Raw genomic sequence first — 24,581 nt, 5'->3', positions numbered from 1 at the left:
AAGCCTTGCTACCATAAATTTATTCAAGGAGCAGCTGAGAACGTCAGCTTTGGAAGCCATATTAGGCCGGAAGCTTCCATGCTGCCACCTTCAAATGTGTGGGAAAGTAGGAGGGGGAATTTAGTAGAGGGGTTGTCTATAGACATTCTTCTTGTCAGTCAAAGTCAGGCCGATCCTGCATCTGGAGAAGGAGAGGTCGGAGTGAGGTCTCGGGATGGGACGGTGGTTGATTGGAGCATGGGATCAACTGAGGAGTGAGGGGATGGTTTGGGGGGTTTTGATTTACTGAGGGAAAATCCGGACCTCTCAGATTCGGGTTTTCCCAGATGTGCCAGTTTACCTATTCTAGTAAATAGAACTTTGAAAAATGCTTGCTTCAGAGTCCTTACTTGGAGTTGGGGTTTTTTTCTGGAACGCTACAGGGAAGATGTTAAGAACTTCAGATCCTCCAGCTTTCTGCTATGCTCTCCTTAGCATTGACCATCTAAAACCAGCTGTCAGTGACTTTTGGGAGAGTGGGCAGAAGGAAGGGGAGAGGTCTTTTAGTAGGATCAGTATAGTTCCTAATTCCTGCAGCGACGTCTCTTGGCACACAGGTAGGCAGTCGGCATGTTCTCTGGCAGAAATATCATTTTTGAAGAAGGGTTCCTTGGATGACTCTCAATGGCCCACCTCACCAGGATCTCTATCTCAAGTTTTGCTTTATGACCTTTGGCTGTGAGTTCACAATGGCTTAGGGCAGTGGGCCTGGCAGTGAAGCCTCCCAGTCCTAGTGGGAGGAAACTCTGGCGTGGGGGAAGAACATGGAACACGATCCTCCAGATGGGCACCAAGATATAAGTTCAGGATGTCCATCACCAAGTATGGCAGGAATAACAGCTGCCTGCTGCCAGGCCCTGAGGACCCTTTCAATGTGTCACTGTTACTGGCTTATTCTACTTTTCACAAGTAAGAAACGAGCAGTTGGGGTTGAAATGAGGTTCACCGAGAGGTATTTATGTATTCCTTTATTGAATGAATGTGCCATCCATCTCATTCTCAAAAGAGACACTGGAGGACTTTTGTGCATTTTTAATGCTGAGATGGAAGATGGACAGTCGGTTCTCCTGGATAAGGGCTCTCCAAACTTGGCAACTTTGAAGGCTTGTGGACTTCAACTCCCAGAATTTCTCAGCCAGCCGTAGGAATTCTGGGAGTTGAAGGCCACAAGTCCTAAAGTTGTCAAGCCTTGGAGAGCCTTGATCCAGGGGAACCAACTGAAAATCCTAGTTGGGTGCTTTTTCAATTAAGCTATGATTGCCTTTCTGAGATGGTGGGTGGCATTATGATAGATGATGAGGAGATTATCCATTCAGTTGTGTCCGATGCTTGGCGATGGGTCAGGTCTCTCCACAACTTCCAATCTTGCACTATTTACTGTTTACTATGATGGTTATCTTTACGTTGTGTATTCTTGGTTGAGACCGTACACATACACCGTACACACGATGGCTTCAACTCCCAGAATTCCCCAGCCAGCATTGTTTCTCAATCTTGGCCCTTTAAGGTGGGTGGACTTTCCAGCCCTCTTTAAGCGGTTTACTGAGTCAGTCTTTTGCCCCCAACAATCTGGGTCCTCATTTTACCGATCTTGGAAGGACGGAAGGCTGAGTCAACCTTGAGCCGGTCAGGATCGAACTGCTGGCAGTCAGCAGAGTTAGCCTGCAATGTTGCATTCTAACCACTGCGCACCATGGAATGGAAGGAGGGAGGGAGGGAGGGAGGGAGGGAGGGAGGGAGGGAGGGAGGAAGGAAGGAAGGAAGGGCAATAGCACTTAGACTTATATACCACTTTACAGTGCTTTACAGCCCTCTCTAAGCAGTTTACAGAGCCAGCATAACTGGCCCGAACAATTGAGGAACTCATTTTACCAACCTTGGAAGGATGGAAGGCTAAGTCAACCTTGAGCCGGTCAGGATCGAACTGCTGGCAGTCAGCAGAGTTAGCCTGCAATGTTGCATTCTAACCACTGCGCACCATGGAATGGAAGGAGGGAGGGAGGGAGGGAGGGAGGGAGGGAGGGAGGAAGGAAGGAAGGAAGGAAGGAAGGAAGGAAGGAAGGAAGGAAGGAAGGGCAATAGCACTTAGACTTATATACCACTTTACAGTGCTTTACAGCCCTCTCTAAGCAGTTTACAGAGTCAGCATTACTGCCCCGAACAATTGAGGTCCTCATTTTACCGACCTTGGAAAGATGGAAGGCTGAGTCAACCTTGAGCATGGTGAGATTCGAACTGCTGAACTGCAGGCAGTCGGCAGTCAGCAGAATTAGCCTACAGCACTGCACTCTAGTGGTATATAAGTCTAAGCGCTAATTGCTATTGTACACAGCTTCCCTTCTCCAAATGCTGCTCTGACGTCTTCTCGAAGGGGGTCTCTTCGGTGTTTTTCCTCCTTCCCAACTCTCCAGGTCACGTCCTGAAACCACCTGGCTTCCAATTGGCTGCAGCAGCTGAAAATGTCACCATTGACGTGAGGGTAGATCCTGACGATCCCGACATCGGATGGGACGTGGCATTATCTCCATCAGGAATGAAGACTAACATCCTGGCCTGCCACTGGTACCGAGGGGAGACAAATAACTTTTTCGAGATCTTAGCTTATCATCCCAAGAAAAATTCTGTGGTCTACGGCCCGGCTTCCCGCCACCGTGAACGCATCAGGCCAGATTGTACGCTTCTTATCAGAGATGTTATAGTCACTGACTCCGACTTCTACGCTGTGTATAAAAATACTGTTAACCGATCCGAAGTGGGAACTGCGACCTTAATAGTCAGAGGTAATTGCTATTACCGCTTTCGGCTTACTTGTTCTAACAAAACGCGTATGGTAGTGAAATGTAATTCGGGCAGTTACCATCTCACCGTGCTTTCCTTCAAATACAAGATGTCCTCAACTTGCGACCCACAAGTGAGCCCCCAATTTCTGTTGTTAAGTGAGACATTTGATAAGTGAGCTTGGCTCCATTTTACGACCTTTCTTGCCTCGGTGGCTAAGCAAGGTTGCCTGCGGTTGTTAAGTTAGCAGCACAGTTGTTGAGTCAATCGGTCTTCCTCATCAGAACGTCGCAAAAGAGGACCACGAGTTAAAGTCTTCAAGTCATAAAAGGGGTCATAGTTCCCCACTTCTGCTGTAGGCAGTGTTTCTCAATTTGGCCCTTTAAGATGGGTAGACTACAACTCCCAGAATTCTCCGGCTAGGATTGTTTCTCAACCTTGACCCTTCGAGATAGATGGACTTCAACTCCCAGAATTCCCCAGCCAGCATGGACCTAGACTATTATGCCATGCTAAGCAGAGAGCCAGTTTTCTGTTTCTCAACCTTGGCAGCTTGAAGAGGTATGCACTTTGACACGCCTTAAAGTTGGCAAGAAATCCTTTTAAGGTCTAATCCAGGGGTGTCAAACTCAGTTTCACTGAGGGCCACATTGGGGCTGTGGTTGACCTCAGGGCGGGGGGGGCAGGTGGGCGTGGCTGACTGGTTGGACATGGCCAGCTTGGCGCCACTCACTGGGCGTGGCTGACTGGGTGGTCATTGCCAGATGAGTGGGTATGGCCAACTTGATGCCACTTCCCAAACTGCTGGCAAGTTTCCTCTTTTCATTGGGTAGACCAGGCCGAAGCCTCGTGGACCGGCCCCTTACATTTTCCATGATGGCTCCGTGGGCCAGATCCAACCACATCACAGGCCAGATCCGGCCTTGACACCCCTGGTCTAATGCAACTCCAACAAGAATGCTCCAGTAGTGAGTTTCAAATCCTGGCACTACGGGTTTGCGCAGGCACAGAGTGTATTTGATGACGTCTGGGTGGGTAGGTGGAGCCTCCCGCCGCCGCTAATACCGTTTTGCCCCGGTTTGGGACGAACCGGGAGCAACCCACCCCTGGAATGCTCCCTTTCCAAGTTCTTCACGGCTTTTCTCTCTCTTGCCAGACAGAAGTTACTACGCCGTGGAGCGACGCACGATGTCTCCGTTAGCCTTGTTAGGAATCATTGTTTCCAGTGGCACTGGCTTTGCCTTCATTGTGTCGCTGATGCTTTACCGAACTGTGGGCCGTGTTAAAAGGTAACATTTCTCTTTTTTCCCATGGAGACCTAGTGTAACTTCTTTGTAACTTTTTTTTTTTTGTAAGAAAGAAGAGCAACTAAGATGATTAAGGGCCTGGAGTCCCCCCCCCAAAAAAACCAACATATGAAGAAGGGTTGCAGGATTTGGGTATGGCCAATCTAGAGAAAAGGAGAAGTAGGGGGGACATGATAGCAGGATTCCAGTATTTGAGGGGCTGCCACAAAGAGGAGGGGGTCAACTTATTTTCCAAAGCACTAGAAGGCAGGACAAGAAGCAATGGATTGGAAACTAATCAAGGAGAGAAAAAACCCTGGAATTGAGGAGAAACTTCCTAATAGTGACGACAATTAACCAGTGGAACAGCTTGCCACCAGAAGTTGTGGATGCTCCAACATTGGAGGTTTCCAATTGGGTGACTTTGGCCCAATCACCAGGAGATACTGTGTTCTATTCTGCCCAGTGGTGAAATTCGAATTTTTTTACTACCAGTCCTTTGGGTGAGGCTTGGTGGGTGTGGTGTGGCTTGGTGGGCGTGGCTTGTTGGGCATGGAAGGATGCTGCAAAATCTCCATTCCCACCCCACTCCAGGGGAAGGATACTGTAAAATCCCCATTCCCTCTCCACTCTGAGACCAGCCAGAGGTGGCATTTGCTGGTTCTCTGAACGACTCAAAATTTCCGCTATCGGTTCTCCAGAACCTGCTGGATTTCACCCCTAGTTTCGCCTCATTCATAAAAGCCAATTGGGTGACTTTGGGCCAATCACCAGGAGATGGGGAGTTCTAATCCTGCCTTATCTATGAAAGCCAATTGGGTGACTTTGGGCCAATCACTCTCTTTCTCAGCCCAACCCACTTCACAGGGTTGTTGTTATGGGGAAAATAGGAGGAGGAGCAAGTACTAGATGTATTTGCCACCTTGAAGTTATTTGTAAAGACAATAAAGCTGGGATACAAACAAACAAACAAACAAACAAACAAACAAACAAACAGAGTTTTTCATTCTATGTGTGTTTGTGTCCGTGTGTGTCCATGTATATATTTGTGTTTTCTCTTCTCCTAAGGCCTGCACGTGCTACAGAGCTGGGAAGTGCGGAGGTATCTCAAGCCAAGTAAGTTCCAGATCTGAACTATGGCACGTAAACATACCAGGATTTCATTTTTTTGGGGGGGGGGAGGAAATAAACCTCATTTCCCATTGAATTTGCATGTCAGAAGGTCACAAAAGGTGATCGCATAACTGTTCTGTCCCCGTCTCACACACGCACACAAACAGTCAGCCAGGAGTTAATAAAGTCAGGAATTTCTTTGAGATAACAGCATTGGCAGCAACCCAGTAGCTGCTTGCCAAAAACTTTACTTACAAAGGGAGGTTTTCCTCCTCCGTCGGATAAACCAAAGTAAGTTCACAAAGCCAAAGAATTGTCAAGTCCAGTCCATAATAAATCCAAGGAAGGCATATAACGAAATTCCAGAAATGCAGTATGACTTGTGTTAAATTAAAATCTTCCATTATTTGCTCGTTCAATTTATAATCCTTCATTATGTGTGGATGTAACTTCGAATGGTCACTAGCAATAGCATTTATATACACCACTTTGTCGTGCTTCTATAGCCCTCTCTAAGCAGTTTACAGAGTCAGTAAAATTGCCCCCAACAATCTGGGTCCTCATTTTACCCATCTCGGAAGGATGGAAGGTCTGAGTCAAATTTGAGCCAGTGAGATTTGAACTGCCAATCTGCAGCTAGCAGTCAGCTGAAGTAGCTTGCAGTACTGCACTCTAACCACTGCGCCACCTCTGCCACTAAAAAGGAACTGTTGTAACCCTTACCTGGATTTTTGGTCTTGTCTGTACAAGCAGACCGGCTCAAGGGAGATTCTTGGGAAAGGATGAATAGAATAGAGTAGAGTAGAGTAGAGTAGAGAGTAGAGTAGAGTAGAGTAGAGTAGAGTAGAGTAGAGTAGAGTAGAGTAGAGTAGAGTCGAGTCGAGTCGAGTCGAGTCGAGTAGAGTAGAACAGAATAGAATTTTTTATTGGCCAAGTGTCATTGGACACAAAGGAATTTGTCTTGGTGCATTTGCTCTCAGCAAGAAGAAGAGGGGAGGGATTTCTTTTGAAGGCACATCTCTGAAAATCCATCTTTCTCTCACCTCTTTCATAGGATAGAAAGCCAGATTGGAAGTCAACAGAGATTAAGTACTCAAAACATTCTACCTGGGTAAGTACAAGGATATAAGTACAAGGCGTTTCCATTTCAAGCTCTTCCTGCCCATCGCTGGAGGAGATGCTTAGCTCATCTGAAAACTCTAACTGGACTTAGGTGTTCTGTAGCCCATGGTGCTGTCCCTAATCATACTTGAACAACTTGTGACTGGCTAAGTCAAGGATATAGTTGGGTGGGTGGATGGATGGAGAGAGGGAGGGAGGGAGAGAGAGAGGGAGGGATAGGTGGAGGGATGGATGGATGGATAGATGGTGGAGGGATAGGGGATAGGTGGATGAATGGATGGGGGATGGATGGATGGATGGATGGATAGGTGGAGAGATAGGTGGAGGGATGGATGGATAGATGGATAGGTGGAGAGATAGGTGGAGGGATAGGGGATGGGTGGAGGGATGGAGGGATGGATGGGTTGGTGGAGGGATGGGTGGATGGATAGGTAGAGCATCCGGATGGATGGATGAATGGATGGATGAATGGATGAATGGATGGGAGGGATGGATGGATAGGTGGAGGGATGAATGGATGGATGGATGGATGGATGGATGGATGGGGGATGGATGGATGGATGGATAGATGGAGAGATAGGTGGAGGGATAAGAGATAGGTGGAGGGATGGATGAATGAGTGGGTGAGTGGGTGGATCGTAGGGTAGATGAGTGGATGGATGGAAAATGGGTGGATGGTGATCTGTCCCCGTTCACATACACACACAAACACAGCCAGCTGAGGGTTAAGGAAACACTTTGGTACACACCCAGGTCTTTATCTCCAACTTGGCAGCGATTTACACACCGTCTGCCAAGTGCATTTATTTCCACAAAACAGAAAGATAAGATACTTAGCGTACAAAAGTTCAATCAGAATAACATTCCTCTCAGCAGTTTCCGGACGAGGCCTTAGTGACTATCCAAGGTTTACTTTTGTTCGTCACAAGGATCACTAGCCACCACCCTCTATTATATAGTCTCTGGGGTGTGGTCCAGTGACTCAGTTCTAATCCCTAGCACGCCTCCTGAGCTGCTGCAATCGTTTATCACGCCTTCGGAGGCGTGCGTCCAGGAATGATGTCTCTCCCTCACTCTCATCCGAGCCACCTGTCTCCCTGCTAATCTCCTCTCCCTCGGCCGGCACCTGAGACAGTGCCAGAGGGGAGGGGCCTGGAGAGGGAGGCCTGGCTGACTCCTCTTCCTCATGCTCGGAGCTTTCTTCCTCCGATGGGACAGGCTCAGAGGGCGGGGCCACAACAGATGGATGGATGGATGGATGGATGGATGCTTGATTGATTGGTTGGTTGGTTGGTTGGTTGGTTGGATAAATGGATGGGTGCACGGATGGTGGATAGATGGATGGATGCATGGATGATGCGCCATTTGTTATGTGGACTTCAAGTCACCACATACTGCTAGATAGATTTTCTCCACAATGATCTGTCCCTATCCTGCTTCTCAGAGGTGGGATTCGCTTATCTTCCTACCGGTTCGCAAATGTGAGCGCACACACTCACTTCGCTGGCACGCGCCATCTTCCACGCATGCTCGGCCTTCCGCCCATGCTCTTTGCTCTCGCGCGGCCTCCAAAACGTGGCGAAATAGGACAGCATTACATCCAGGCGGGTGGGCGTGGCCTACTGCAGCCGTTGCTACGGTTCACCCGAACCGGACAGAACCAGCTGGATACCACCACTGCTGCTTCTCCAACTCTTTCAACAGTGAACTCTTCACTGCTGTAACGATCTATCCACTGCTAGTTGACATTTTCTTTCCTTTCGCATTTCCCAACATTAGGGCCTTTTCCAGAGAGCTAGATCTTTGCATAAGGTGTCTGAAGAACAGTAATTTAAACCTGGTCACATATGCCTCTTAATTCGCCCCCCCCCATTTCTCCCCCCCCACACACAGGGAAGAGAATCGAATGCTGAGTCAGCAGAGTTTCCTCAACGCCAAGCCTGTGTAAGTACCATTAGTAGAAGATCAGATAATGGCTCTGAGGTGCTCAACCAGTGGTGGGTTGCTCCCGGTTCACACCGGTTCGCAAGAACTGGTAGTAAGAATTTGTGGTAGTTCGGAGAACCGGTAATAACATTGGCTGGTCACGCCCCCAAACCGGTTCTCGGCCAGGTCGCCACTCACTTACCCCGCCCACCTCATCAAAGGCTTTTTTTTTAAACTTTTAAAAGCATTTTTTCTACAACCTCTTCAGCCGAAAAAATGCTTTTAAAAGTTAAAAAAAAAGCCTCTGATGATTGCGTGGCTCAGATGGGATCGTCAGAGGCTTTTAAAAGCATTTTTTTCTGTAATCTCTTCGGCCGAAGAGGTTGTAGAAAAACAAAATGCCTTTAAAAGCCTCTGGCGATCCCAGCTGAGTTGCCTGATCGTCAGAGGCTTCTAAAAGCATTTTTTTCTGCAACCTCTTAAGGCTGTGCAGGTAGTCCTCAACTTACGACCACAACTGAGCCCAACATTTCTGTTGCTGAGCAAGTCAATGGTTCAGTGAATTTTGCCTTATGTGACGACCTTTCTTGGCCACCATTGTTAAGCGAATCACTGCAGTTCTTAAATTAGTAAACCGGTCGTTAAGTGAATCTGGCTTCCCCATGGACTTTGCTTGGCAGACAGTCGCAAAAAGGGATTGCGTGATGTTGGGACGCAGCAACGGTCATAAATCTGAACCAATGGCCAAGCATCTGAATTTTGATCACAAGATCGTCAGTGTGAAAAACGGTCATAAGTCGCTTTTTTCAGTGCCCTTGTAACTTCGAAAACTCACTAGATGAACTGTTATAAATCGAGGACTACCTATATTTGAACCTAGCTCTTTTTTGACATTTATATTTTATTGGGTTCTACCAATCTGGTTGACCGGTTAATTTATATTGCGAGTCCATGTATGATATGCCATCCGCTAAATAAATAAATAAATAGCAATAGACTTAGACTTATATACCGCTTCACAGTGCTTTACAGCCTTCTCTAAGTTTACAGAATCGGCCTCTTGCCCCCAACAATTTGGGTCCTCATTTTATCCACCTTGGAAGGTTAGAAGGCTGAGTCAACCTTGAGCCTGTGAGGATTGAACTCCTTGCAGTGGGCAGAGTTAGCCTGCAATGCTGCATTCTAACTGCACACCATAGAAGGGAGGGAGGGAGGGAGTTAGGAAGATAGCAATAGCACTTAGACTTATATACCGCTTCACAGTGCTTTACAGCTCTCTAAGCGGTTTACAGAGTCAGCATTATTGCCCCCAACAATTTTGGGTCCTCATTTTACCAACCTCGGAAGGACGGAAGGCTGAGTCAACCTTAAGCCTGGTGGGATTCGAACTGCCAAATGGCAGGCAGACGGCAGTCAGCAGAAGTAGCCTGCAGTACTGCCCTCTCACCACTGCGCCACCACGGCTCAGTAATACCTGCTAATAACATTGTCTTCCAGATAATGAAGAATGAAGATTACTCCAGCCTGGAGTCTTGGTAACATCCAAGTCTTAGCATCAGCCACCAGTCCCAGAGACCCCCTGCTCATCTGTCTCTCCCCCACCGCCATGAAAGATGCCATCTACAGGGACCCAACAACAAAATATGGAGGGACATTCTGGGGACTCCAAAAGTCAACAATTCTAACCCTCCAGAGTCCTCAGGAGCAAAAAAAAATAAAAATGAAAAAAAAAAATCCATCACCTGTATTGATGAAATAAAAGACCTCAGTGCCCAAACTTCGACTTGACCCGAACTTATTTTCCAGGGAATTTGTTTGTTTGTTTGTTATTAAACAAACCATGCAAAGCTAACTCTAGGCTGTTTACAATCCAAGTTAGGCTTATTTCTTTATATGGGTACTGTTGTGGCCCGTCAGCGGCCTGCGCAGCTAGTATCTGAATCCGACAGTGAGGAGGCTGGTGTGGTGCTGCGCCAGCAGCCTGTGCAGCTGGCACTCGAGTCAGACAGTGAGGAGGCTGGAGAAGATGTGGTGCCAGAGACGGGGATTCAGCCAGGGCCTTCAGAACCTCCAGAAACTACCATGGGTGAAGAGGAAGAAGAGGAGGAGCCTCTTATCAATGCACGGGCGTGCAGAGCTGCCAAAAGGCAGGAGTGGCTCCTCAGGAGGAGGTCTCCTCGAGAGTAAGGCTTGGGGCTAATTGGCCACTCCCTTAGCCTATTTAAGGACGGACGACGACTGAGGCAATTTGCAGGAAACAACTTAGTTCACTCCCCTTCACGTCTGGATCTCAGTTCTTTTATCAGCTTCCTGCAAATTGCTTCTGGGCTTTCTGCCAATCCTAGTAAGATTACCATTATTTATTCTTTGGATTCTTGTTGGCTGTTAAGAAAGTTAATTAACAGCCTTTGTTTGAAAAAGGCTGATTTAATTTAGTAAACTAAGGTTTGTACAGACTTTGTGTGTGCTGCGTTCTTTGGGGTCCATAGCTGGGGCAGAACAGGTACGTCTCGACTTATGACCACAACTGAGGCCCAAATTTCCGGCTGCCGAGCACATTTAGCAACAGTCGTTAAGTGAGTTTTGCCCTATTTCACAGACTTTCTTGCCCACTCACCCCCGTCGTTCAGTGAATCACTGCCGTTGTTAAGTTCGCCACATGGTCGCTAAGTGGCTTCTCCCTTGATTTTGCTTGTCAGAAGTTCATCGAAAGGGGGTCACCTGACCCCAGGAGAATTCAACCGTCATAAATACGATGTCAGTTGCCAAACATGCGAATTTCGATCCCGTGACCGCAGGGATGTTCCAGAGGTTGTAATCGTGAAAAATGGTCTTTTTTGCAGTGCATTTGTAACTTTGAACAGTCGCTAAATGAATGGTTGTAAGTCGAGGACAATCTGTAGGGTGGTTTTACAGAAAGTTTATTTGCGCTGTTTCTGTTGGGGTCCTTGGAGGAATTCTTGACTTCTCGTCATTCCCTGCCATTTTGTTGGCAACTTTTTGGGAAGTAGTTTACCTTCTACAAGGTTGATTCAGCCTTCCGTCCTTCCGAGGTCAATAAAATGAGGACCCAGATTGTTGTTGTCTAAAATTTAAACCTAAACCTAAAATCCAAACCTAAATCTAATCTAAGTCTAAATCTAAATCATCTAAATCTGAGTCTAAATCTAAAATTTAAATTTAAATCTAAAATCTAAATCTAAATCTAAAATTTAAACCTAAACCTAAACCTAATCTAATCTAATCCAAGTCTAAATCTAAATCATCTAAATCTGAGTCTAAATCTAAAATTTAAATTTAAATCTAAATCTAACATCTAAATCTAAAATCTAAACCTAAATCTAGTCTAAGTCTAAATAATCTAAAATCTAAATCATCTAAATCTAAAATCTAAATCTAAATTTAAATCTAAGTCTGTCTAAATCTAAATCATCTAAATCTGAGTCTAAATCTAAAATTTAAATTTAAATCTAAAATCTAAATCATCTAAATCTAAAATCTAAATCCAAATTCAAATCTAAGTCTGTCTAAATCTAAATCATCTACATCTACATCTAAACCATCTAAAATCTAAACCTAAATCTAAATTTGAATTTACAGCTGAATCTAGTACATCTGAATCTACTACATCTGAATGTAAGTCTAAATCTACTTACAATCTCCCTAAAAATAGACCAACATTTCATTGAACAGATCCCTGGGATGTCATCCTATCCTCAGCCATATCCCCATACGGCTTTTGAGAGATCCGGGTTCAAATGCTCATAGCTGGCCTGGGCACCTCCAAAACAGAGGCTCTCCTGTTGTGGATTTAATAAGACCAACACAACTTTTGGGTTAATCAGAGACAATTTGTATATTGCGCCATAGGTTCAAAGCTCTGTACATGAAGCGTTGAACAAAAGACAGAAATTAGGTACAATGGTTTTATACCCTTCTAGACAAAGGATTCTGTTAACTCAGCAGTTTATGTGATCATATACATTTGTCATTTTTAATTGACACTTCCTAATTACTGTTTCATTTTATTCTTTGCCAACAGTTATAATTCTTTTTGTAGATTACTGAAGCATAGACTCAAATCATCTTCTGACGATAGACAACTTTTAACTCATGTGGATTCCCCTTGACCTAACCAACCTTTAAGATGTATGTCATTAGAATGTTCCTTTCTTCTGACAACTTAGAGGCCTCCTAGAGGAACCAAAAGGATTTTGGCTGAGTTTGTACTTTTTCCAACCGGATGCATTGCTTTTTAGAATAGAGTGAATAGAAAGTTATCCAGTGGTCATCTATCAGAGCCCGCTTCATTTACATTACTCCCAGGTCAGCTTAGCTCACACCTCTGCTTTATTACATCTTCCTGTGACCTGGAGGGAGGGGGGCTCAAGGGTGTGGGGAGGGAAGATGCTGCCAGAAAAGATCCGGAGAAACTAAGTGGGCAAGACTCCCAAAGAATCCTCCATCATGTATAATATTCTCCAGTTCCCTAGAGAGCCTGAAGCATCAAGGAGAGGTTGCTTGGAACGAGGCTGGTCCTTTAGACAAAGAAAGCTCTGGCCAACAATGGTCTTGGCAGGTAAAAGAATGGGGCTCTTTGGGGTGGCTGGCTGTGGTCGAGGACAGGAGTCTCCCAACCTTGGCAACTTTAAGCCTGACGGACTTCAACTCCCAGAATTCACAATCTTCCTAAAAACAGACCAACATTTAGAATTCTGGGAGTTGAAGTCCTCCAGGCTTAAAGTTGCCAAGATTGGAGAACCCTGGTCTAGGGTGAAAGACGGTTGGCAGAAAAGGGCAAAACCAAATAAATAGGGGCCGTACCACATCTTACAACTGTTTGTTTAGTGACCGTGGGAAGTTACAAGGGCGCTGAAAAAAGGGACATGACAGTCTTTCACCCTTGCAGCCTCCTCGTGGTCACGTGATCAAAATTCGGACACTTGGCAACTGGCTCGTATTTATGACGGTTGCAGCGTCCTGGGGTCATGTGATCTTCTTTTGGGAACTTCTGACAAGCCCTAAATCCAAATTGGCAATCAATGGGAGGATAGATTAAATCTCTCTCTCTCTCTCGTTCTCTCTCTCATTCTCTCTCTTTCTCTCTTTCTTATTCTCCCCCTCTCTCCATCTCTCATTCTCTCTCTCTCTTTCCCTCATTTTCTCATTCTCTCTCTCTCTCTGATCTGTCTCTCATTCTCTCACTTTCATTCTCTCATTCTGTCTTATTCTCCCTCTCTCTCCCTCTCTCATTCTCTTTCTCTTCCCCTCATTTTCTCATTCTCTCTTTCTGTCTTATTCTCTCTCTTTCTTTGTTTCTCTCTCTCTTTCTCTTTCTCTCTCTCATTCTGTCTCTCATTCTCTCTCTTTCTCTCATTCTCTCTTTCTGTCTTATTCTCCCCATCTCTCATTCTCTTTCTCTCTCTCTCTTTCCCTCATTTTCTCATTTTCTCATTCTCTCTTTCTCTCTTATTCTCTCTCTCTTTCTCTGTTTCCCTCTCTCTCTCATTCTCTTTCTCTCTCTCTCTCGTTCTCTCTCTTTCTCTCATTCTCTCTTTTTGTCTTATTCTCCCCATCTCTCATTCTCTTTCTCTCTCTCTTTCCCTCATTTTCTCATTCTCTCTTTCTCTCTTATTCTCTCTCTCTTTCTCTCTTTCTCTCTCTCTCTCATTCTCTTTCTTTCTCTCTCTCTCGTTCTCTCTCTTTCTCTCTTTCTCTCTTTCTGTCTTATTCTCCCCATCTCTCATTCTCTTTCTCTCTCTCTTTCCCTCATTTTCTCATTCTCTCTTTCTCTCTTATTCTCTCTCTCTTTCTCTGTTTCTCTCTCTCTCTCATTCTCTTTCTCTCTCTCTCTCTCTCTCTCTCGTTCTGTCTCTTATTCTCTCATTCTCTCTCTCTCATTCTCTCTCCCCCACTCCCCCTCTCTCTCTCCGTCCTCATAGGTTATCTTCTGGGTTCGTCTTGCATCTTGGGGTCTCAAGCTGGCAACACTTATATTGCCGTCAGAATCGAGCCACCCAGACCCTTGATTGGGAGGGAAGTCATCTTCATCCCAGTAGGAAGCATGGAGAACATCTCTCTCTGCTCATGGTTCCGAAGTCGCATCCAGAAGGAGAACAAAATCGTGACCTACCAAACATCCCCCATACTTAGAGTCAATTACAGCAACGCTTACACGGGCCGGGAGCAGATACAACTGGATTGTTCTCTGAGCATCACTAATTTAACGTTGGGGGACGCCGGTTTCTATGTCATCCTGATAAAGGGAGCTGCCAAAAATGCCTACGAAAAAGGGGAAGTGTTGTTAGAGATCACAGGTAAATAGATAAGGGATCCTTTCATACCCTCGACAGCAGGGGTGTCAAACTCAAGGCCCGGGGCCCGGATCTGATCCGCGGGGTACTTAGATCTGGCCCGCGGGGCCGCCCTGGAAACAGTGAAAGACTGGCCTGCGGTGCTACGGCCAGCAAAAACAGGCTCCCGAGCTCCGTTTTCAGCTGCTACAGCCTCCTGCAACGCTCTGCCAGTAAAAACAGAGCTCCGTTTTTATTGGCAGAGGGTTGCAGGAGGCCGTGACAGCTGAAAACGGAGCTCGGAAGCCTGTTTGCTGGCAGAGTGTTGGGGCCACGACAGGCGTCCCCTCCCCTCCCGACACAACTGACGTTCAGCTGGCCACACCCAACCTGACCACGCCCACCCCATCCCCGTGAGATCAAACACAACCAATAATAATAATAATAATAATAATAATAATAATAATAATAATAAGTAGTAGTTCTCAGCTTACGACAGTTCATTTAGTCAACATTCAAAGTCACAACGGCACTGAAAAAAGTGACTGATGATCGTTTTCCACACTTACGACCGTTGCATCATCCCCATGGCCACATGATTAAAATTGAGATGCTTGACAACTGACTCATATGTCCCGGTTGTGGGATGTCCTTTTGCGACCTATTGACGGGCAAAGTCCATGAGACAAGCCAGATTCCTATATCCCGAAAGGTTCTTTTTTTCAAGCTCATGAGCTGAAGAAGCTTCTTGGGATGAGAAGCGAAACGTCTTCAAAAGAAAAAACCAAGGAAGTTCAGTGACCTGGATGACCTGAGAATCTGGACTTGCTGTCGCTTATTGTTGTGAGCCGCCCTGAGTCCCTGTGAAGAAGGGCGGCATATAAGTCCGATAAAATAAATAAATAGGACCTGGTGGCTCAGCAGACTGATAGCATTGTGATTAACACCAGCTGTCTGCAATTACTGTAAGTTCGAATCTCACCAGGCTCAAGGTTGACTCAGCCTTCCATCCTTTCTAAGGTAGATAAATTGAGGACCCGGTTTGTGGGGGCAATAAGCTGACTTTGTATTTATTTATTTATTTATTTATTTATTTATTTATTTATTTATTTATTTATTTATTATATTTCTATACCGCCTTTCTCCCGTAGGACTCAAGGCAGTGTACAGTCAAGAAAAATATAGACACACAAACATCATAAAATTGCTAATTAAAATTATTACTTAGTTTGGTCAATTAAATAAAACCCAGAATTAGATAACATTTAATAAATCATTCACATGTTCGTATGTTTAGCTCCGCCTGTTGGAACATCAGGGTCTTGAGGGCACGGCGGAAAGCACAGAGATCAGGGATATTCCGTATCTCCGGGGGCAGTTCATTCCAAAGGGTTGGAGCCCCCACAGAGAAGGCCCTCCCCCTGGGAGTCGCCAGTCGACATAATTTGACTGACAGTACCCTGAGTAGTCCCTCCCTGTGAGAACGAACTGGTCGGTGGGAGGCTATTGGTAGCAAAAGACGGTCTTGTAGGTACCCAGGTCCTAAGCCATAAATATACAAAAGTATGAAGGCTATTGCTTAACGCATTGTAAGCCGCCCTGAGTCTCCGGAGAAGGGCCGCATATAAATCAAATAAATAAATAAATAAATAAATAAGTAAATAAGTAAATAAAATCTCCGTAGACATCCAGATTCCTGTAATAACTGTCTTACAAACTGCAGTGACTCACTTAACAACCGTGGCAAGAAAGGTTGCAAAATGGGGGAAAGCTCACTTAACAAATGTCTCGCTTAAGCAACAGACATTTCGACTCAATTGTGGTCGTAAGTGGAGGATTACCTGTAAGAAATAATAAGTCTACGACTTATAACCCGACCGCTAAGTTCATTCTGGATTTTTTTTTTTTTTAGACTCTTCCGGAAAGGATCTAGAGGCTTGGAATATCATTCTTATGGGAAAGGAAACAGCAGGAATAGTTGTGGGTTCCTTACTCGGATTCCTTGTTTTTGTAGGCATGTTTTCATACTGGAAGTTGCATTCCACTCCAAGGTAATTTCCGTAATTTATCTTTTTATTTAAAAAAACTGAAAGGAGAAACTCTACCTGCCCAAGTAAAATGACCAGACTAGGACAGGAACGATCAAACGCAGGTGATCCTTGATTTACAACAGTTCATTTAGTACAGTGTTTATCAACCTTGGTAGCTTGAAGATGGGTGGACTTCAACTCCCAGAATCCCCCAGCCAGCAGCGCTGGCTGGGGGATTCTGAGAGTTGAAGTCCACCCATCTTCAAGCTTCCAAAGTTGAGAAACACTGATTTAGTGACTGTTCAAAGTTACCACGGCACTGAAAAAGGTCACTTACGACTGTTTTTTGCAATTACGATCTTGGTAGCACCCCCTGTGAACATCTGATCCGTAATCAGATGCTTGGCAAGTGACTCATACTTATGACAGTTGCAGTGTCGCATGGTCATTTGATTCCCTTTTGCAACCTTCTGACAAGCAGAGTCAGTGGTGAAGCCAGATTTACTTAACCATCATGTTACTACCCTGTTTCCCCAAAAATAAGACATCCCCTGATAATAAGCCCAATCGGGCTTTTGAGCACATGCGCTAAAATAAACCTGCCCCCCCGAAAATAAGACCTCCCTGAAAATATTTGGAAATATTTGGAAATCAGGTAAGACAGCAAGAGGAGCCTCGTCTTGCTCCACGTGCCCCAAAATAATAAGACCTCCCCGAAAATAAGGCCAAGCGCTTATTTCAGGGTTCAAAAAAATGTAAGACGGGGTCTTATTTTCGGGGAAACACGGTAGCTGCAGTGATTCACTTCACAACTGTGCCAAGAAAGCTCATAATAAAGTGGGGCAAAATTCATTTAACAAAAGTCTCGCTTATCAACAAAAATTGGGGACTCAATTGTGGTCGTAGGTTGAGGACTACCTGTATATATTTAAGCACGACTGTGGTCTCATGCCCTTAACCAATGCTTCTCAACCTCAGTGACTATAAGATGTGGGGACTAAAACTCCCAATGTTTCCTAGTCAGCATTTGGCAGCCATATTCAAAGAAAGGAGGGAGGGAGGGAAGAAAAGAGAGGAAGGAAGGAAGGAAGGAAGGAAGGAAGGAAGGAAGGAAGGAAGGAAGGAAGGAAGGAAGGATAAAAGGAAAAAAGAAAGAAAGAAAGAAAGAAAGAAAGAGAGCGAGGGAGGGAGGGAGGGAGGGAGGGAGGGAGGGAGGGAAGAAAGAAAGAAAGAAAGAAAGAAAGAAAGAAAGAAAGAAAGAAAGAAGGAGGGAGGGAGGGAGGGAGGAAGGGAGGGAGGGAAGGAAGGAAGATTAGAAACTAGCAAACCTCTACTTAAATCAATGTTGGCCTGGCTTGGCCTAAATCTCCTCCCCTTTTTAAATGTAAATTTTAATTTGTTTTTAAATTATGGGGTATTTTAAATTTTTTCAGCCAAATTATTTAATTCGTTTTTATTCTATTTTAAATTTTTGTATTTATGTGTTTTATTCTGTGGCTGTTCACCGCCCTGAGTCCTTCGGGAGTAGGGCGGTATAGAAATTTAATAAAAATAAAAAATAAAATAAAATGTTGGGGGACTGTCCCTCGAGTTCTCTTAAAATTCTAAACCTTTCCACAAACTTTCAAAATTATGTCCCTGATCTGTTTTATTGGTATAATAACCCAGAACAAAAATAGTTATTCTCTTAACTTCCTCTTTTCTCTTCCTTCTTTAGACATGCTATTGAAACTTATGCACTATGATTCATGGGCAGAACGAAGGCTCCAGAAATTATTTGGATATACCCCGTTTTGAAAAAAAACAAACAAACCGAAATCGTAAACCCTCATCTACTCTAGAGAAATTATGACCCACTCCTCCTTTTCGAAAATGGAGTCATTGTTCGCAGACACGACCTGATGGATTACACTTCAGCCTGGTCCTTTAAAAAGTAAAATTAAAAATCAGAAGGTCTTCTACGCTCATAAGCACATGCGATGAGGAAACGAGAGAAATGACAAAATGTCTATTGTGACTTTCCAATGTCCACCCTGTGATTTATATATTTGCGTCTGTTGTTGGACAACAACTATGAAAGACTAGTGTTTGGGTCATGATGCGTGACAAATGTTTGGTCATTTTGGAGCCCTTAAGGTTACTTCTCCTTCTGTTTCCATGACTTAATTCTAGAAAAACATTTTGACGTCTAAAACTGAGACTACATTCAGAAGATTGCCAATATAGTGGGGGGGGGGAGGAACTCTGCCATCCTTATGGACTTTAGGAATTATAGCTCTCCTAAAAAGAAACATGCCATCAATTTGGACATCTCAATAAAAAAATGAAAGACCTCCGAATGCAATTTGAGCACCAGGAAACCCACTCAGATCTCTTGGATCTGTTCATGAAAAGAGCTTCCATGTTCAGTAGGCACAAAAATATCAAAAAGAGCTATAAGAGAGAGAGATAAAAGGCTGACTAAAAAGTCAATCGATGATGGAATTGTAAAAAGGTTAAGAGATGATGGATAAAATGGGAAAATACAAATAGGGAAACCAGTAGTATATATATTAATGGATAATACAATTTGTTACAACTAATAGATGGAAATTAAGGAGTAGGCAATTGAATTGTATTATTAACGTTAATAGTGTGTTAAAGTATATTGTGAATTTAAAATATTAAGGATTAGAAACTGGGGATTTTGAGATACTCTCCTGGGGTTGATTAAATATTGTTAATATTTGGCGTTATTAGTAATCCTACACCTTTGGAATATTGAAGGCATGTGGGGAATAACGGGTAATTTTCAAAATATTAAATAATCGTAATTTAGTATGGGATAACAAATACATGGCGCGAAGAAATGTTATCTATGCTTAAATGAATTAATGGGGGAAAAATGATAAAGGATTATGAAAAGAGAATAGTATTGTTGAAGTTGGAAGATTAGGCTTACACATACTTATCTCTATTACTATTGTTAGCTTTTGTTTAAGAAAGACTTGACCCAGTCAATACATTGTCCAAAAAATATGTATGGTGTGAAAAGAAAACTGCAAATAAAACATGTTTAAAAAGAAAAAGAAAATAAGAGCTTCCAGAACAGACTTCCCACTAGTTGGAGTTCCCAAAAGGTTTCCACAATTTTGGCCACTACTGTATGTAACTCGGGGGATGAACTGGGGAATCCATGGTGCTCTTGAAGCTTTTCTTTCGGACGTTTCAGTACCAAACTAGGTAACATCATCAGTGCTAGAGGGGAGTGGGATTTTCAGGGCGGGGGGAGGAGGAGGACTGTGGGGTCCTTGTTGCTCTCTTGATCACGGAACCATAGGGGTGCTGGAACAGACGTTAAGTGAGAACACTGGAAGTTTTTAATAAACATTGGAAGAGATTGGACAGCCATTTGTCTGAAATGGTATAGGGCAGTGATGGCTAACCTTTTTGCCATCGCGTGCCAAAAGCTGGGGGAGTGCGGGGTGGTCACGCGTGTGCGTGCCCACACCCATAATTCTATGCCCCCTGCCCCCACATGCATGTGTGCACGACCCCCCCCATGCGCCCCCTGCTTTTGGCATGTGATGGCACGGTGAGTCCGTTAGGTCCGTTTTTTGCCCTCCCCAGGCTCTAGAGGCTTCCTAGGAGCCTGGGGAGGGCAAAAACGGCCTTCCCCACCTCCCCGGAGGCCCTCCAGAGGCCGGAAACAGCCCATTTGCCGACTTCCGTTGGGCCCAGAAGGCCCAAAAATCAGCTGGCCAGCGCACGCATGCGTGCTGGAGCTGAGCTACGGCAACACTCGTGTACCCACCGATATGGTTCCGCTTGCCACCTGTGGCACGCGTGCCATAGATTCGCCATCACGGGTATAGGGTCTCCTGGTTCCGACTCAAAAAAAAAAAACAAGGGAAAAAAAAAAGAAAATCAGTCATAAATCCCTTTCTTCAGCGCTGTTGCCCTTTCAAACGGTCACTAAACGAACGAAGGACTATCTGTATGGAGCGGATGGATTAAATTTCCCTCCTGTTTTACTTCCCTCCCCACACACACACCCCAGTTATCAACCCAATCTTTATTATGATCATAAACCAGCATGGTCCTGATTCACACCCAGATATCAGCAACAAGGAAATGATCCTTTTTTTTAATAAGCTGTGAGCAACACCTAGAAGAGAAGAGGAAGAAGTGGGGGAGAAGGAAACGGTTGGAAGAGATCAGCGAAAGGAAATGGAAGTGAAGCAAGCTTTGCATGTTATCCTGGACAGGAGTTTGGCAATTTTTGTGTTGTAGATTTATCCTGTTTGCGATAGTCTTAGTCAACCAGGATGATACAATTCGCTGTTGTGTTTTGCAGTTCAGATGGATCAGTGGTGAAATCCAATTTTTTTTACTACCGGTTCTGTGGGTGTGGTTTGGTGGGTGTTGTGTGGCTTGATGGGCATGGCAGGGGAAGGATACTGCAAAATCTCCATCCCTTCCCTATTCCTGGGGGAAGGATATTGCAAAATCTCCATTCCCACCCCCACTCTGGGGCCAGCCAGAGGTGGTATTTGCCGGTTCTCCGAATTACTCAAAAATTCCCATTCCCTCCTCACTCCTGGGGGAAGGATACTGCAAAATCTCCATTCCCACCCCACTCCAGGGAAAGGATACTGCAGAATCCCCATTCCCTCCCCACTCTTGGCGGAAGGCTATTGCAAAATCTCCATTCCCACCCCCACTCTGGGGCCACCCAGAAGTGGTATTTGCCGGTTCTCCGAACTACTCAAAATTTCCGCTACCGGTTCTTCAGAACCTGCTGGATTTCACCCCTGAGCTGGATGCTTAGGATGCAAGCTTAGAAGAATCCTGTGGGAGTAGAGGCACTTAGCCATGGCAGTGATTCACTTAACAGCCGGGGCAAGAATGGTCATAGAACGGGGCGAAACTCATTGGAAATTTCGAGGCCCCGTTGTAGTTATAAAAACTACAATGCGAAGCGGATCACTGCAGCTAGTAACATGGTTGTTCAGTGAACTACAGGCAGTCCTGGACTTACAACAGTTCGTTAAGTGACTGTCTGGCTTAGCAAGCATAAATTTTGGGCCTAATTGTGGTCGTAAGTCGAGGACTACCTATATCTGTCCCTCCTTTTTTCCTACTATCATTTTAATATTATAGAATTAATGCTAATGTAATGAATAAAGAAATGAAGAGATGTGGTGGCTCAGTGGCTAAGACGCTGAGCTTGTCGATTGAAAGGTCGGCAGTTCAGCGGTTCGAATCCCTAGTGCCGCGTAATGGGGTGAGCTCCCGTGACTTGTCCCAGCTTCTGCCAACCTAGCAGTTCGAAACCACGTAAAAAATGCAAGTAGAAAAATAGGGACCCCCTTTGGTGGGAAGGGAACAGCGTACCGTGCGCCTTTGGCATTGAGTCATGCCGGCCACATGACCACGGAGACGTCTCTGGACAGCGCTGGCTCTTCGGCTTTGAAACGGAGATGAGCACCGCCCCCTAGAGTTGGGAATAACTAGCACATATGTGCGAGGGTATATATATATGGCAAAAGGGATACAGTATGTTCCCTCCCATATGCTGGGGCAGACCAGGTGTCTCGATAGAAAAACATTATATATATATATATATATATACATATACACACACACACACACACACACACACACACACACACACACACATATGCAAAAAAATAAAATCTCGGGTGTTTTCCCACGTCATGTTAAATAAGTTAGTTAAAATGTTTAAAATTCTGGTTAAAATCCTAGCTTAAAATCTTCTAAAAATTCTTACAGAGCACTCTGCAAGGTTCTTTAAAACCTTAGCTAAAATCCTACCAGTGTAAATCCTTACAGTGCTCTGTAAAGATTTTTAGAAGATTTTAAGCTAGGATTTTAACCAGAATTTTAAACATTTTAACTAACTTATTTAACATGATGCGGGAAAACACCCGAGATTTTAATTTTTTGCATATACACACCCGGGAAAACTTAAGAATATATATATAGATATAGATGACGAATGAGACTTCGTCGAAACGTCGCCAAGACACTTCCAATTTTACGTGGGAGAAGACCCGAATAACCAAAGACCTATATATATATAGATATAGATATAGATATAAATATAGATATAGATATAGATATAGATATAGATATAAATATAGATATAGATATAGATATAGATATAGATATAGATATAGATATATAGATATAGATATAGATATATAGGTCTTTGGTTATTCGGGTTTTCTCCCGCGTAAAATTGAGGTGTCTTGGCAACGTTTCGACGAAAGACACCTCCAATTTTACGCGGATATACAAACACCCGCGAAAACCTCAGAAAACATATATATATATATATATATATATATAAGAAACGTTGGCAGGAAACCATGTTTTGCTCCGACGGGCCTACATGAATCATCTTTTTCCAGGTTGCCAATCACACGGTGAAGCAAAATGCCCGACAATCTAAACTTTTCCGCAACTCAACCCAAAACCCCACCAAAGAGGACACATTCTAACATGACGGTCAGGTGGGAAACTGTCTTCAGAGGTAGAGAAGATGACCCAACGGATTAGTCTCATCTTTCCAGCGCTTCTGACGGATGTTTTTTTTTTTTCCTGACGGTCATCAGGTCTGTGGTTGAAATGAGAGGGACGATGGATGGGGCAACGCGCTCGCTAACAGAAAACGCCTTGCTCAATCTTCTCTGCAGAGCTTGTAGCTATTTCTTGCCACACACATGGACCTCTGGCTGCAATTGTGCAACTGGCCAGAGGGTCGACGAGGAGATGAGAAAACTGGGTTGCATTTTACTAAGGTAGTATTTCTCAACCTTGGCAACTTGAAGACGGGGTGGACTTCAACTCCCAGAATTCCCCAGCCAGCATCGAAGCTGACCTCAGCTTTAATGACCCCCTAATACAGCTTTATCAACCTTAGTAATATGAAGACCAGTGGACTTCAACTCCCAGAATTCCCCAGCCACCATCTTCCACCCGTTACTTGTTATCCTGCCCTCACGTGGTTTGTAGAATAGAGATTAACAGATTAACAGAGTTGGAAGGGACCTTGTAAGTCATCTAGTCCAACCCCCCACCCAATCAGGAGACCCTACACCATTTCTGACAAATGGCAGTCCAATCTCTTCTTGAAAGTCTCAAGTGATGAAGCTCCCACAACTTCTGTTCCATGGGTGGATTGTTCTCACAGTCAGAAAATTTCTCCTTACTTCCAGATTGAATATCTCCTTGATCAGTTTCCATCCATTATTCCTCGTCTGCCCTTCTGATGCTTTGGAAAATAGCTTGACCCCCTCCTCTCTGTGGCAGCCCCTCAAGTATTGGAACACTGCCATCATGTCACCTCTAATCCTTCTCTTCATTTGACTAGATGTACCTGGTTCCCTCAGCTGTTCATCATACTGTTTAGCTTCCAGACCCCTTACCCTATTTCTAACTCTTTTCTGAACTCCAGGGCCTCAGCCTCTTTTTTTTTTGTGACAGGAATGGACCCAAGTATGACCTCACCAGTGCAGTCTAAAGTGGTAATATCAACACCACAAAAACACTTAATCTCTCCCCTGGCTCAAGCTGATAAAGGGAGGAGAACTTGTGGCTCAGAGGTTAATACAACTGCCTAATATGCAGGCAGCCCAAATTCGAATCCAAGTACGGGTATGGTATGGATGAAAGTTAAATAGCTTGAAATAGATCTATACTAGTCTCCCTTTATTTATTTTCACGGGTAGGGGTATGCAAGTTTGGTGTATTCGAGTCTTTTCCCGTGTAAGATCAAGAGTATCTTGGCGACGTTTCGACGAGGTCTCACTCGTCATCTTCAGGCTGGTGTCTTTGGCTTCGTGCTTGTGTGAGGAAAGCGTAATCGGAGCTGCCGTCTCTCTATAAATACTGGTGGGGAGGTGTGGGGTGCTGGCTTTGTTGCTGTGAGCGGGTTGGTTGCCTTTATTGTTACATCTTGGTTGGTTGATGGAGTTAATAATAAACCA

At 44.5% G+C, this 24,581-nt stretch overlaps 2 protein-coding genes across 2 annotated transcripts; both read left to right on the top strand.

Annotated features, from left to right (window-relative positions):
* Nucleotides 1–724: 724 nt before the first annotated feature.
* LOC117677879 (uncharacterized) lies at nucleotides 725–10,041 on the top strand. The gene is made up of 7 exons (XM_034438426.3): nucleotides 725–948; nucleotides 2,451–2,819; nucleotides 3,974–4,106; nucleotides 5,172–5,219; nucleotides 6,271–6,327; nucleotides 8,232–8,282; nucleotides 9,762–10,041. Exons 1-7 carry the CDS (start codon nucleotides 804–806, stop codon nucleotides 9,763–9,765), a joined length of 807 nt encoding a protein of 268 aa, XP_034294317.1. The 5' UTR covers nucleotides 725–803; the 3' UTR covers nucleotides 9,766–10,041.
* A 2,581-nt stretch (nucleotides 10,042–12,622) lies between these two features.
* LOC117677880 (pregnancy-specific beta-1-glycoprotein 4) lies at nucleotides 12,623–18,683 on the top strand. Its single transcript, XM_034438427.3, has 4 exons — nucleotides 12,623–12,843; nucleotides 14,207–14,581; nucleotides 16,470–16,608; nucleotides 18,305–18,683. Exons 1-4 carry the CDS (start codon nucleotides 12,732–12,734, stop codon nucleotides 18,330–18,332), a joined length of 654 nt encoding a protein of 217 aa, XP_034294318.2. The 5' UTR covers nucleotides 12,623–12,731; the 3' UTR covers nucleotides 18,333–18,683.
* The last annotated feature ends 5,898 nt before the right edge of the window (nucleotides 18,684–24,581 follow it).

The sequence above is a fragment of the Pantherophis guttatus genome, chromosome 10, assembly GCF_059756535.1.
Source record: "Pantherophis guttatus breed Tessera chromosome 10, ASM5975653v1, whole genome shotgun sequence".
In the NCBI taxonomy this organism is placed as follows: Eukaryota; Metazoa; Chordata; class Lepidosauria; order Squamata; family Colubridae; genus Pantherophis; species Pantherophis guttatus.
Note: the sequence above shows the minus strand (reverse complement) of the source record. Positions and strands in the feature narration are given on the sequence as shown.

Bases quoted from the DNA above. Each gene is read 5' to 3' on its own strand.
- LOC117677880 (XM_034438427.3), top strand. From the start codon at position 12,732: ATGTATAATATTCTCCAGTTCCCTAGAGAGCCTGAAGCATCAAGGAGA. The intron at 14,582-16,469 runs GTAAATAGATAA...TTTTTTTTTTAG, and splicing joins AGTGTTGTTAGAGATCACAG to ACTCTTCCGGAAAGGATCTA. The intron at 16,609-18,304 runs GTAATTTCCGTA...TTCCTTCTTTAG, and splicing joins AAGTTGCATTCCACTCCAAG to ACATGCTATTGAAACTTATG.
- LOC117677879 (XM_034438426.3), top strand. From the start codon at position 804: ATGGAACACGATCCTCCAGATGGGCACCAAGATATAAGTTCAGGATGT. The intron at 5,220-6,270 runs GTAAGTTCCAGA...CCTCTTTCATAG, and splicing joins GCGGAGGTATCTCAAGCCAA to GATAGAAAGCCAGATTGGAA. The intron at 6,328-8,231 runs GTAAGTACAAGG...CCCCACACACAG, and splicing joins ACTCAAAACATTCTACCTGG to GGAAGAGAATCGAATGCTGA.